This window comes from Nelusetta ayraudi, unplaced genomic scaffold (assembly GCF_046127955.1).
Source record: "Nelusetta ayraudi isolate G7.1 ecotype Tasmania unplaced genomic scaffold, CSIRO-AGI_Nayr_v1 ptg000027l, whole genome shotgun sequence".
Taxonomy (NCBI): domain Eukaryota; kingdom Metazoa; phylum Chordata; class Actinopteri; order Tetraodontiformes; family Monacanthidae; genus Nelusetta; species Nelusetta ayraudi.
The window spans coordinates 362,501-376,513 of NW_027466077.1; the positions used below are offsets into that span (position 1 = coordinate 362,501).

At 48.7% G+C, this 14,013-nt stretch overlaps 2 protein-coding genes across 2 annotated transcripts in view; one reads left to right on the top strand and one right to left on the bottom strand.

The window, feature by feature from the left end:
• Window positions 1-9,219, bottom strand: part of ntn4 (netrin 4) — a 22,103-nt gene extending 12,884 nt beyond the window's left edge. Inside the window, exons 1-3 of the mRNA XM_076029924.1 lie at window positions 8,795-9,219; window positions 6,338-6,903; window positions 1,268-1,546 (exon numbers count right to left, since the gene is read on the bottom strand). Coding sequence (XP_075886039.1) covers window positions 1,268-1,546; window positions 6,338-6,903; window positions 8,795-8,840 — 891 coding nt within the window. The 5' untranslated portion in view covers window positions 8,841-9,219. The remainder of the gene's footprint in view (window positions 1-1,267; window positions 1,547-6,337; window positions 6,904-8,794) is intronic.
• Window positions 9,220-12,292: 3,073 nt separating this feature from the next.
• Window positions 12,293-13,956, top strand: snrpf (small nuclear ribonucleoprotein polypeptide F). The gene is made up of 4 exons (XM_076029913.1): window positions 12,293-12,449; window positions 12,969-13,094; window positions 13,394-13,458; window positions 13,713-13,956. Exons 1-4 carry the CDS (start codon window positions 12,447-12,449, stop codon window positions 13,777-13,779), a joined length of 261 nt encoding a protein of 86 aa, XP_075886028.1. The 5' UTR covers window positions 12,293-12,446; the 3' UTR covers window positions 13,780-13,956.
• The last annotated feature ends 57 nt before the right edge of the window (window positions 13,957-14,013 follow it).

The window sequence follows — 14,013 nt, forward strand, 5'->3', positions numbered from 1 at the left end:
GGGGCGCGGAACTCCTCGTTGTTGACTCTCACTTTCCCCCCCCCCACCCCACTCCTCCCCTGCCTCCCTGCCCCTGGACCAACACTGTTGCTGATTGCGGCCTCGGCGAGCTTCAAAGTTGGCCGCCACTTCTGTTGTTGTGGGAGGGGGTGGATCTGCGACACGCACATTCGCTCGCTCTCTCATCAACACCGTCATTAAGCCTCTCTTTCTCTCTCTCTCTCTCTTCCTCTCTCTCTCTGGCCTTCCTTCTCTTATCAGCTTGGCTGCAGCTGTTTGTCAGGAGGAGGATCATCAGCGCAGCGACGACCCGCCTGCTGGCCGATGCAGCGCAAGACCTTCAGCAAATATCCAGGCCCCATAAACTCCATCCGCTCCATCCCCTGGGGGGTGAAGAGCAGCTTCAACCCCAGGTGGAAGGCAGCAGCAGCACTGAGATATACTATTCTGAACTCTGAACGCCTTTGCCTGAATGTTTTCGTCTGGATGTATAACTGTGTTTGTGTTTCAGTGTTGGAACCTGTACCAAGCTGTACTGAAAACCCACCTGCTCGGCTGTGTGGTCATTAAAAGAATCAGAACCAGAATCACCACCATCAACTGCCCTTAGAACCGTCAACCTCAGAACCCCACTGACCTCTCAGCCCCTTATAAATGGACAGTTAGCAGAAACCTTGGACAAAGCAGGCACACTGTCACTTTTTGAGCGTTGCCTTATATCTATTTATATTTATTACATTGTTTTTAACTGACCCTATGACTTTTATATCTCCTTGAGATAGGATGCAGTATAGCTCAAACCGCAATTTTGTTGTTACTACTTGTAGTGCGGTGACAATAAAGGCTATTCTATTCTATTCTACTGTTTTTTTTTCTGTCTACACAAGCCTGTGCGCTGATTTTATTTTTATTTTATTTTATTCATTATTACAATTAATATTTTCTTTTTTCAGGTTCGACAGGAGATCAGGTTCCCGATCGCGAGAATCTAAGAGGACCAGGCATGGCGTCAGATTCACCCTCCTACCCGCCATTATGGACAGTAAATATAGAGGCGTGTTTACTAAATAAAGCCTGGAACTGGAGGTTTTAACTCGCAGGGGCGTGTCGGCGCACGATCAGGGGGAATATCGTCTCCGTCTATCACCTGGAACGTTACGAGACCCCGTTTCGAGGCCTTTCAGACTCACAGCAGCAGTTAAAAAGTAAAAAAAAAAAGAAGCAAATGAATCGTCCGCGGTGAAGGTTGCACGTTTTGTTGTCTTACCACGTGCTGAGTCCGGTCTCTGATTGGCCGGTAGCCCGGCGCCGGCACACACTGCTCGGCGTGGCCATTGCAGAAGCAGCTGCCCTTCACGATCAGGTCGTAGATGGCGAAGTGGCGGGTGGGCAGGTCCCGGTGGGCGGAACCGAGGTCCTTGGCCTGACAGGGACACGGCTGGCGCTGCAGCAGGCGGATCCGGACGTTGGTGAGGCGGAGCTGGCGCTGGGCCTCCTCGCCAAACGGGTCCAGGGACTCCCACTTTGGAAGGGCGCGGTAGATCACCTGAGAGAGAGGGGCGGAGTCAGGGGCGTTGGCAAATAGTATTTATGTGCAAAACTGGTCACTTGGACGCTGATGGTATTTTCTAAATGTTTTTGGTATTCCGCACTGTGCGGACTGGTGTTCCACATAGTGACCAAAAACTTTCCATTGAAATGACTGGGTCACCATGTTGGATCTCGGGTTCTTGGTTTCCACTTCCTTGGTGACACAGTCGGGCTCACTGGCGCCGCCCTTGTGGCTGCGTTACATCACACTGATGGGACTTTCTGGCAATTCTGCCTCCCGGCCTCCTTCTACCCTCGCGTGACCTTCAGGGAGCTGGACGTCCTTCAGCAGGGACACCCCCCTCCACGCTGTCTGGTGCCCGGACATCCCTCTCACTGACGAGTCCTTTGTAGCCCCGCCGTCGCCGTGGCGACCGCTGCCGCTAGCAACCGCTCCGTCGTGGTGGTGAAAAAGTTGGAGTCTGCTCCAAATCTGGCCGTGAAAAGAATTGTGTGTTTTTGTGGCGTGCCTCTTCACAGAGTGTGCGTTGTTGTCATTGGTATCATGGGAGGAGTTGTGTGTGTGTGTGTGTGTGTGTGTGTGTGTGTGTGTGTGTGTATTTGCTTGTGTGTGAATGAACAGGTTTTTTTCCCACTTTGGCTGCAACTCCTGCTAGCGGAGCCCCCATGCTGCTCCCTCATTGGCTGGATGGCTGGCCGAGAAGCGTGATGGGGAGGCGCGCTATTAATTTCCCCTCCGTTGTCGGAGGAGGTCACGGGGTCAAGGCATTGTGGGCCACAATTAAGGAGAACACGACCAACAGTACGAGGGGCGCCGGTCCGCGGGAGAGCGCGGAGAGCCGGGTCCAGACAAAGGCGGGACGGAGATGCAGCCACACATAACTCAGGGCCGCACAAAAGGGGACGGCGACGACGACAGCAGCGCCTTGACACCACGGCAACACCAGCGCGCACACACAGCCGCGCTGGCATGCGCACAAACAAACCGTCTTGGCCGCTGCTGCGCCGTCATCTTCCTCACGCTCGTCCTCCGGGGCAGCGGAGATATTTGGGTCTGCAGATATGCAGATGAGACTCCGCGTTCGTGCGAGTGAGCTGACCCGGCTAAACTAGCACGTGAGCTAGCACTGTCTGACAAATGAGACGCTGATTTCATCCCTGACAGGTAGGACTGCAACGATGAGTTGATGTAATCGATTACGTCGTTAACATAAATTTGTCAAATTGCTGAACGATAGAATCACACTCCGACAGCTACATGCTCATTTATACCTGCAGTGCCGCACTGAGCGGTGAGGGTGCGGTGTCGCTCGTTGTTTACATCTCTGAAAAGGCTCGGCAACTCCAACCCAAAGTTTCTAAAGTTCAAGATTATTCCACAGAAAATTAAGGAGCGAAACAAGCTAGGTGCAAACTCTGTTAGCTCACCAAGGCATTTCATGATGGCGCTCCGACGATACGCAAACACCTTAAACGCCGACACCCCAGAGTCGCTGTATGGTCACGCACCGCAGAGGAGTTCACAAATAACGTCGAGGACAGATATTTCCAGGAGAGGGCAGGGTTAGCTGTTAGCCCTTAGCCGCAGTTAGCCAGCAGGCAGGTTTGTCTTGAACTTGAATCTGGTCTAGAAGGTGGGTGAGAAGTTGCGCTGGCCGCAGATTTTTGTGGCGTCTCCCTTTCCTCTGCACCTCATTAACGTCCCAGCCAGCAAGCACCTTTGGAAAAAACAATCTGGAAGTGTAAACACCACAGCGAGAAATCAGAAATGATCTGCTTGCGTGTCTAATGTTGGAAGCCTTTCCAGCGCAATTATGATAATTACACCGAGTGCGATTAGAGAGGCTGAGAACACGCAACGCAGGTTGGAAGCTTTTGACACCCGCCGTCGAAAACTGCGCAGTGCCGATTTCAGAAGTTGAGATCGGGGGGGAAAATGTTGTTTCCGAGAGTTTCTGAGGAGGCGGTGGCGGCGGCGGCGGGTTCACCGAGGGCCGCGTGCCCACTTCAGTCTGGCTTTAACCGGCGTAATTCCATCAAAGCACTCTGCACTGTAATCTGGTAAACAGGCACAATGGGCATTGATGGAGCAGGGGGTCGAGAAGAGGGGGGGGTCGGTGGGTGGGGGAGGGGTGAGGAGGGTGAGGAGGGTGTCTGGCCAACAGTACCAACATCCATCAGAGCTACGGCACTTCCTTCCCGGCAGACAGACGGAGAGCCGACTGTACGTGCTTATCTGGAAGGGCACGGAGCCGCGTGTGTGTGTGCGCGCGTGTGTGCACGTGCGCATGTGTGTGTGTGTGCGTGCGCCTCCGTCTCTCTTCCCAAAGGAGGTCAGTCTCCACGACAAACACTCACATTCTTGCAGCCCGGTCGGCCTCATAAATAAGACAGGGAGCTCTGCCTGCCACACACACGCACACACACACACACACACACACACACACACACACACACACACACACACCCACACCCACGAGAGGTGACATGCTTCCACGAAAAGTGGCTGCCAGCTCGACAAAAACCTTGGCCTCTGCCGGAACATGTGCTTTAACCTCCGGTGACTCGCCTGAAGCTCGTTTGATGGAGATTTTGTTTTTGACACACCGGCGGCGGCTCGTATTTCACAGGCTTCATGACATAAGCGCGCGCGCACGCACACACACACACACACGCAATCACACACGCGCGCACACAGCTCGGCCAATCCCCACGTGAGGACCCGAAGCCACTAATCTTTTTTTCTTTTCTTTTTTTTTTTTACATTCCGACATGACAGATGACTTAAACGATTATGAGAATAAATTGACCTTTCGTCAGGTTCCGTTCAGCGTCACGTGCGCGTGTGTGAGTTCAAAGTAAACAGAGAGCTGAGGAGCGCTGTTTTTTTTTTTTGTTTTTTTTTGTCCGAGGGCCTCCTCCCCAGTCGATCGCTTCTGCGTTTTTATCGACGGCGATCTAAAAACGGCCGGACGCTGCAAACCTGCTGGCCAACGCCGCCAGCTGCCAGAACCTTCCAATTGATTTTTATTGGCAAAACCACCGAGCCCAGCAGCTGCTGCTAGTGTCACAGTGCTGCCCGACCCCTTTTAACCTCCGGGGTCAAAGGTCGGAGGCAGAGGGTCCCGGCACAGGTGTCGGGAGGAGAGAGTCTCGACAGATTAGAAGGAAAAATAAGCAGAAGTGGACGGAAAAACCTGGCGGGAAAAAAAAAACGAGTGTCGGTGAAGCCTCGGAGCTGCAGGACGTAAACAGGCATTAAAAAGACGCCGCCCCCCACCACACACACACACATACACACATCTGCAGGGGCCGCTCCCGACACACACACACACACACACCGCTTCAATTAGACATGAATGGAGCTCAGGAAGCCCTCTCGTGCTACAGTACGCCCATTAAACGCTCACTCATGCACATACACACCGAGCCACACACACACACACACGCACACACACGCACACACACACACACACACACACACACACAGGCAGTTAGGCAGGCAGGCTCGCCTTTCATTCTGCTCCGTGTGCTAACGACGCCGTATGACTCCCGCATGTTTTTGCGTGACTCACTGGCGAATTAGTTCCGGCCGGAGGCTCGGATGTCGGGGGGGAGAGAGAGAGAGGGAGAGAGAAAGAGAGAGAGAGAGAGGTGTGTGCTGCACGGTGAGCGGCCGCGGCTAGTTTCACCTCGTCTCACACACACACACATACACACACACACCCACTGCACAGCGTGACATCACCGGGCCATTCAGAGGAGACACAAAAGCTGAGCACCGGCCCTCTTTGTTTTCCCCCTTTTTCTTTCCCTTTATTGTTTTACTGCAGGTGTGCGTCCACCTGCTTTCTCATAGAGTCCCACCTGAAGTAGGAGCACTTCAGGTGGTAATAGAAGCAGCGCTCCATATATATATATATATATACATACATATATATATATATATATATATATATATATATACATATATGTATAAATCGTATCAGTTCAACAGCCACGATTGCATGTTGACCTCTGAGACGACCTCGGGGTCGTTTAAGGAGAAAAAAAGCTTAACAGTAAAAGTGTGAGTTTGCCTCCTGCCAAGTGGATTTCCTCACACTGCCACTTCCTGCTGCCCTTTTCTTCCTCCTGCTACTTAAAGTTTCTCAGCATTTGCAGTCCTAATCTGTGACCTACATAACGAAGACTGTTTCGGCCACCAGGGGGCAGTGTGAGACGTAGTGTCGTTTTTTTTTGGCTGTAACCAATTATATAAAGTAAAAAACAAACAAAAGTCAAACGATGGCGCAGTGGTCAGCGCTGCTGCCTCACAGCAAGAAGGTTGTGGGTTCGATTCCGGGCCTGGGACCTTTCTGTGTGGAGTTTGCATGTTCTCCCTGTGTCTGCGTGGGTTCTCTCCGGGTTCTCCGGCTTCCTCCCACACTCCAAAAACATGCATGTCAGGTCAATTGAACACTCTAAATTGTCCGTAGGTGTGCATGTGAGTGTGAATGGTTGTTTGTCTCTATGTGGCCCTGCGATGAACTGGCGACTTGTCCAGGGTGTCACCCTGCCTTCGCCCTATGACAGCTGGATAGGCTCCAGCAGACCCCTGTGACCCTGAGCTCGGGAAGAAGCAGGTATGGAAAATGAATGAATGAATGAAGTCGAACTGAATGAATGAAGTCGAACTAATTAAATTCTCTGCTCACTGGCTGGTTGCTGCGCCTGACAAGCAAAAAGAACCCGATTGAACTCAATCGGCCCCAGACCCATTTCAGCAGCTGATCTTTGATCTCACCTCTCCACGGCTGCAGGGATGCGGCTTGGAGTACTTGGACGTGCAGGTGGTGCCGTCCCGTCCCGCCCCCATCCTTCCTTCCTCCAGCCCGAAGGTGGCGCTGCAGTTGCTGGCGTAGTACTGCAGCGTCTCCCACGTGCGGCCAAAGTCCCGCGAGCGCTCCAGGGTCATGGCGGCGGGCCGGGCCGAGCGGAACACCAGGATGAGGTGCGTGAAGTAGAACTCGGCCTCCAGGTCCAGCTGCACCGTCTCCGACTCGGCGCCCTCGGCCGACTGCCACCAGGTGTCAGGGTGGCGGAAGGACGAGTCGGACATGGCGGCGGCCAGGTGGGAGAGTGCCGGCAGGCCCGCGTTGCACTTGGCGCACTTGGCGGCGCCGCAGGAGGGGGTGGGGCCTTGGCCGGGGGCGGAGCCGGAGTAGGAGCAGAAGAGCTCGGTGCCGTTGTTGCCGCACACGGTCTGCGTCAGGACCCGGCGGCCCAGCGCCAGGTTCCCCATGCGGGGGTTGCAGGCCCGGCTCTCGCAGCGGGGGGCCACACCTGCGCGGAACACCTCCAGCGACACACCTGCAGGGACAGACGGACGGTTAGAGAGCGAGCGCGCGCGTGCGAGAGCCGCTGACGTCATCTGGGAGGAAACAACACCAGAGAGAGAGGCTGCGTTTCCACGACTGTTTTTCGCAAAACAAAAGCGATATAATAAGTACAATTGCGACCACCTCACGAGTGCGTCAAAACCTTTTCGTCATATTTGAGAGATTTTTCCAAGTTGAGGTGTTTCCATGAGCAGTTTTTTATCGCGATATTTAGGTTTTGCGCAATTCTAGGGGCCATGGAATCGCTGCTAGAGAGAGGAAGAGAGAGAGAGGGAGGGAGGGAGGGAAGGAGTGAAAGCTGGAGTGGCAGGTGTGTTTGACGAGGCGGGGTGGAGTTGTGGGCTGGGGAGAGGGTCACCAGGGGTCACCCGAGCCGAGAGGGTCAAGTCATCCGGATCGGCGCCGCGCAAGGTGTTTTTGTCGGCCCGCGGGAAGGCTCTGCGTGATGGACGGACGTGAACTTTACACGCCGGAGAAAACAAACAGGCGGCGCTGATGAATCACCGGGGGGGTTAAAGTTTGAACTGTCGCACAGTCGTCTTGGAAAGGTACAAACTGAAATGTTTCTTCTTCTTCTTCTTCTTCTTCTCTCAGATAGTCGGAAGAGACAGTCGGCTGCTCCACTTGGACCTCTTCAACTGACTGCAGAGTTTACCATAACACACTGAATATTGATTATTATTACTATTACTATTACTATTATTATTTTCTAAATCAACACTTCAACCTGGATGTGTGTAATGTATCCATTTTCCCCATCTAGTGTGTCGCGTTCACACAGCAGGATGGGAGTCTTCTCATCACTGGTGGATGGAAGAAGGAGGAGGAAGAGGAGAGAAACTATGTAATAATAATAATAATAATGATAATAATGATAATAATGATAATAATAATGCCTGCCACTTCACGCAGCTGATAATGGGCAAGAAAGTTTTGGACACTCTGCACTTCTCACTCAAGTGTGCAGCTGGAAACACGTGTCGTCAGCCCAGAGTGACTCAGCCGGCGTGTGTGTGTGTGTGTGTGTGTGTGTGTCCATACAAGTCAAGTGATGCACCTCAGCCGGAAACGTTGCGCAAAAGTAATAAACGTGGGGGAATAATGGAGGCTTTGTGCACCTGCCTGCCTTCCAGCCAGCCAGCCAGCCAGGCAGCCAGTGTGGACTCTCCACCTCCTCCTCCACCTCCACCTCCTCCTGCCGTGTCATCTCTCACTGTGTCGTCTCGGACCTCACAGACAGCCTGGCTTTATTGACCCCGGCGACCTGCAACCTTCGTTGACCCCCCCCCCCCGGCCCCCTACTCCCAACCCTGGCTGGAAGCGTGTTCTCTCTTCGCCCACCGTGCCGGCTGAATTACGTAACGGTCTGTAGGTGGTGGAGGTCAGACGGGAACCTTTAGACTCCTCCGTTGTTCTCATGCGCAGGATGCACAACTCGCACCTGAGAGAGTCTCTCTCTGTCTCTGCTCTCACTTTCTGTCTCTCTCTCTTTGTCCCTGTATTCAGACTGACACCGCAGAAGCGCCGGCTTAGGACTCATCTTTTCCCAAAAGTAAATAGAATCACAATAATAGAGTTTTTAGCAGGTGATTGGATTATAAATCAGAGGAGAGTAAACAAAAATGGGGCAGAGTTTTGTATTTCACAGTGCAGCATGTTGCCATGCTTTGTATGGACACTGTGCATTGAATATTTATTAGACTCATTTCAACACATTGAAATCCAAACTCTCTCCACTCTGAAAGTGAAGCTGACTGAACATGGAGACTTGTTTAGCATCAGTAGACAGAAGGGACTCAGCCAACAAAATGGGCTGTTTCGTGTAAAAAACAAAAAACAAAACAAACAACAACAACTCTTACCTGCATTTAAAAGCACCGCCAGGCTGATCAGCAGCAAATACAACATATCTCCCGGAACTAGTCCCGCAAAGTGTGCAGCAGAAGACGGAGGGCCGGACTCATCCGGCACGGCTGGCCAGGGCACGACACACACACACACACACACACGCAAAAGGGAAAAACAGAAAGAAAAAGAAAAAAAAAGAGAAAATCTGGGACAAGTGCGCAGGTTTTAATTCCGGTGTGGACTTTCTCTTTCTCTCAGCTGCGATCCGAGCAGGCGCAAAAAGAGCTCGGAAAGAGCCACCATGGTCCCGGACGGTGCGCTGCGATGTCCCGCTGAGAGACGAGAGGAGCTGGAGGTGGAGGAGGTGGAAGGATCTGCCCAGGTCTGCTGCTGCTGCTGCTGCGGCTGCTGCTGCTCCGGGACCTGCGGCGTGTCTCTCTCCTCCTCAGCGCCGCTCATCTATTTCTAAGCAGCGCAGCTCACCGAGAGACGCGGACAGTCCGTGTTGTGTGTGTGTGTGTGTGTGTGTGCGCGCGCGCGCGCAGTGACAGCCGCAGCTCCGCCTACCGACTACCCACCCCCCCCACCCCCCGACTTAAAGGAACATTCCAGGCCGGGCCACGTACAGTAGACGGAGGGAGGGAGCGGTGCTGCTGGCTGACAGCGCCGGAGCAGCAGCCGTCAGTTCGCACTTTACTTTGCTGCGTTTGTTTTTTGTTTTTTTTGTTTTGTTCCCTCCTGGTTTCTTCTTCTAAGATGGAAACAGATCAGAACCTAGCATTGTCTTCTTAAGGACCGTCAACATGGTATCATTCTAGTGACGCAAAGTCAACATCAATATTAACTGAAATGTTACTCTTTTAAAAAAAAAGAAGAAGAAGAAGTTGTAATGATATTTATTTTGCATTTATATTTTCAATTACATTTTCAAATAAGCGTTACAATCAATTGGACTGACAATTATGTGCAACTTAATTTTCTAACATTCGGGAAGTAATTAGAAAGTGAGTACACCACCTACTCACGTGACAGAAGCACTGTTTTTCTCACTATTTTGAATTGAAAAGTGATCTTTTTGAAATGACTCACCATGTCATGTGACCCAGTTTTTTTTTTCATGATCCTCCTAACCAGATTTTATTTTGAGTAGGCTGGATTAAAACAAAACAAAACAAAACAAAAAACTTTTTTTGGATCACGATGCATATTCTGTTTTATTGATATTCTAATGAGAGAAGCAGATCAATGGACCACAATGACTTTTTTTTTTTGTTGCTGACATACACGTTGCATGTCAGACTCCTCAGTTTGTACCGATGCAGAGACATTCTGAATTCAAGAAATCCGACCTGCGTCCGAGGTGCGCAGTGCGCCCCCCTGTGTCCATTCACAGTACTAAACCAAAGTGGTGGAGGCTGATGTTGGAAGTGTTCCGTTTTTCTTTCTGTCTTTCTCCACTCAGGCTCGTTTTGGCTGAGCTCCAGTGCACACAGCACGACTCTGGCTTCTCTGTCTGCTGTGTAATCAGACCGTGACCTGCTTTCTGGACACCTGACCCATGGCCAAATGAAACCGTCTCACCTGTTCCCCTCCCGGTTCCCCTCGTCCCGGGCCCAAACCCCCGGTGTCTCCAACCTTCTCCGCGCTGACGCTGGCACCCTCAGAGCCGCAGGGCTTCAAAAGACACACCCTCACCCCGTGTGGGAGTGCGTTCACACGGCGATGGAAGTGTGTGCGAGTCCCGGATCATGGCTGATCCACTCCACAGGCCCCTTTGCTCCTCTCAGCTGTCTGCAGACTTCAAAGAGCTGCTCGGCATCAGACCGGAATGATCCAAGCGGCCCCTTCAGCAGCCCAGCCGCCTCCCCTTCCAAACCATGATACCATGAGGGAAGATCTGCACCATCAGTTTCCCACAGAAGCCTGACACCTACACACTCGAGTTGGAAAAATGCTAATCTTGGACGTTTATCGGTTTTGAAACCGTTTTTCTTTGTCATCTCTTCCTCCTTGTGTGGCCTTATGGTTTCAGATTAGATTAGTTTCTCTCTCAGTTCCTGCTTTGCAATTATTTGTGCTCTTTGATTAACTTCATTGGTGCTTTTTCTGGGCATGTTATCCATCTCTTCCTGGTTAATTCTGAATTCTATGATTCACCATCACTGTATTACATCTGTGTGTATCGCTACTGTTGTTTTCTGTCTCCTGTGTTATTTTTTGTTTCGTGGTTCTCCACCACCTTATTGGACTTTTGTGTCTCTTTGTAGCTGCATTTTCCTCCCCTAGGTAGTAATTTTTCACTCTGTTCTAGTTGTCAGGCACATGTTGGGGCTAATTTTTAATCTCTTTATGGTGGCGGTGGTTTGTTTTTAGGTCTTTTTCCAGATTGTTGAGTCCACAAAGTATGTTTGTGGTCTTTTTTAATTGAAATGCAATGAAGGAATACTAACTCTGACCTCATAGAGCTGTCAGACCCTTCTGATTCTAACAAGGAGGTCACCAGGGATCCAGATCTCTCCCTCCATTGGCCGCCCCATCCTGCCCCTCCTCTGTTCACCAACACAGACCCACAAACGTATTTCTGTCAAGCGACGACTGACGTGACTACTGACTGATGGATTGGGTAATTACACAGAGAGCGGCTCAGAAAGGAGGCTGGATGATGTAAGAGTGCAAGCATGTCAAACGTGCCAAGTAAGCTAAGGTGCAATTTCACAGGAATTTGATTGACAGCACCAAGGCCCTTACTGTAAGAAATTAGATGTTAGTTTAATTCTTAGAGCTGGGTCTGAACTTGTCACATGCCTCAGTAACACTTAAATATTTGAATTCTGCAGACTCTTTGTGCCCTGCGAGAAAATAGCTGCCTAGACAGAAATGATGCGCGGCCCAGATCTGACAGTCATTTCTCTCCAAAACAGGTCAGGTCCAATTTTTCGACTGATTAACACTTTGGCAGTTTTCCTTCAAGTAATTTTTTTCTATGCAGCAAACTTTGCTCACATAGCTGTGCAATGGAAAAGACATTGACTTATTTAAAATAATAATAATAATAAATAATAATAATAATAAATATTTTTAATAAATATAAATAATAAAATAATAAAAATGAATTCAATTATTTTTTACATCGGCCTTTTTTTTTTTTACATCGGCTATTTACAAAAGTTACAACAAAATGAATTAAAAATAATAACGAATAGATTTTTGAAAAATACGTTTAGAAACAACCTTTTTTTTTTATCTGATTAATTTAAAAATTAAAAGTGCTTGCAGTGTTTGTAGGTAAGTTTTTAGATAATCAACCCGATTGAAGGGGTTAAACTATATATTGACAATCTACGTTAGTTTGTTTCGGCTTAGAAGATATATGTAAAAGCTGAATTTTGAGATTTAATGTCGTCAAACATTTCTTTGTCTTCAGCTGCACTGCACTGTGATTCCAAGCAAAAATCAGCCAAGTTTGAATTATTGGTGATTTAGCTGCAATTCATACCCCCTACCTTTAGGGCGCGGTGTTTGGAAAAGTGAAGACCGTGTACGACATCAGAGTCTTCCACTTCCTGTTCGGCGGCAAAGCGTGTTCTTGTCTGCGGGGAGCGAACGTTATTGTGACGAATAGTTGCAACATTTCACTACGTTAAATCACAGATAAATACAACCGACATGGTAAGTTTGTATCTTAGTGTTTGTTTTCGCTCCACATGGGCCTTTATAATGTTTTTCGCCGCTCAAGGATTTTAGCCGCTCGCAAGCTAGCTAGCTAGCTTTAGCCAAGTTAGCTTCTCATTCTCATGAATGAATGACTTGGTTGTTTTATTTTACTTTTTCGTTTGTTTGAAGGACTGCTTTCTGAGTTAAATTGTATGATTTGAATTGAGTAGAACAATATATTGATTGATGTACCGTGGTTAAAGATGTAGTACACATAAGTACATTTTATAAACAACACCATTTTATATCACTCCATTGGTCCCGTCGGGATTCATATTTTCCTATACTATGGAGTCCTGATCAAGACCGCAGCGAAAAAGTTTCAAATAACATACACATTTAAACGGGGTATTTGAAACAACTGAAGCTAAAATCTTGAGTCGAGCAGAGTATCAACACATGTCCGTTCACTACTCAAGCAATCCTGCATTTAAATGTTTTCAAGTTACACCTGCGCCTTGTGTATCTCTCTAGAGTTTACCTCTGAACCCGAAGCCCTTCCTCAACGGCCTGACAGGCAAACCAGTAATGGTGAAGCTGAAGTGGGGAATGGAATACAAGGGCTACTTGGTGTCGGTGGATGGCTACATGAACATGCAGGTGAGAAAGACAGCAAGTCGTTGTATTATGGTTCATCTTGTTCTTTGTTCTCTGAAGAATGTTTGGGACTTTGTGCATTCAGCAAAATATTTTTCTTCTGCAAAAACACAAAATTTACTCGTGTATCTCACTGTGACTGAATTACAAATTTATATATCATGTTCACGGTACCTGTGTACGTCTTGCGTGTCTTACTACAAGGGCATTCGTTCACTGTATGTTTGCTTCCTCTTTTTCAGATGTGAAAATTACAATGAAAAAAAAACTCATAACTTTTAATGTCTTTTTTTCCCTGACAGCTTGCAAACACAGAAGAGTTTGTGGATGGAGCTTTGGCAGGTCATCTCGGTGAAGTTCTGATCAGGTATTAATCAACCCTGCAAAAAAACACCCTCGCCAAAATAAATTAATTCTCTAAGGGAGCAATAAAGACTTAATTTACATCCATTTCCCCTAGACACATTTAAAAGTCTCTAAAATATAGAAAATAATAACAAAGAGAGATAAAGAAAAAATACATACCCCGCAAACCAACCTGCGTTTATTTAAAAGCAAATAAAAGTCACATATGAAACAGTGAAGGCTTGTTTGTTCTGACTTGCGCTTCAACCCTTGCAGGTGCAATAATGTTTTGTACATCAGAGGCGTAGAAGAAGAGGAGGAAGATGGAGAGATGAGAGAGTGATGACAGCGAAGAGGGTGTGGCCTGGCTTGTCTGAATTTGTGTTATGTGCTAGTGTTTTCACCATGTGAAACAAACGGCTGTTTTTCTTGTTTCTTTCTTTTCTTTTATTATACGACCAATTTTATGTTGTGACTTTGTGATACAGACACAATAAATGATGAATATTCCCTTTCTTAACCACAGGTTTCTGATTTTTATATTGTAAATATGTCATTTAATTTATCAGAAGTTGAA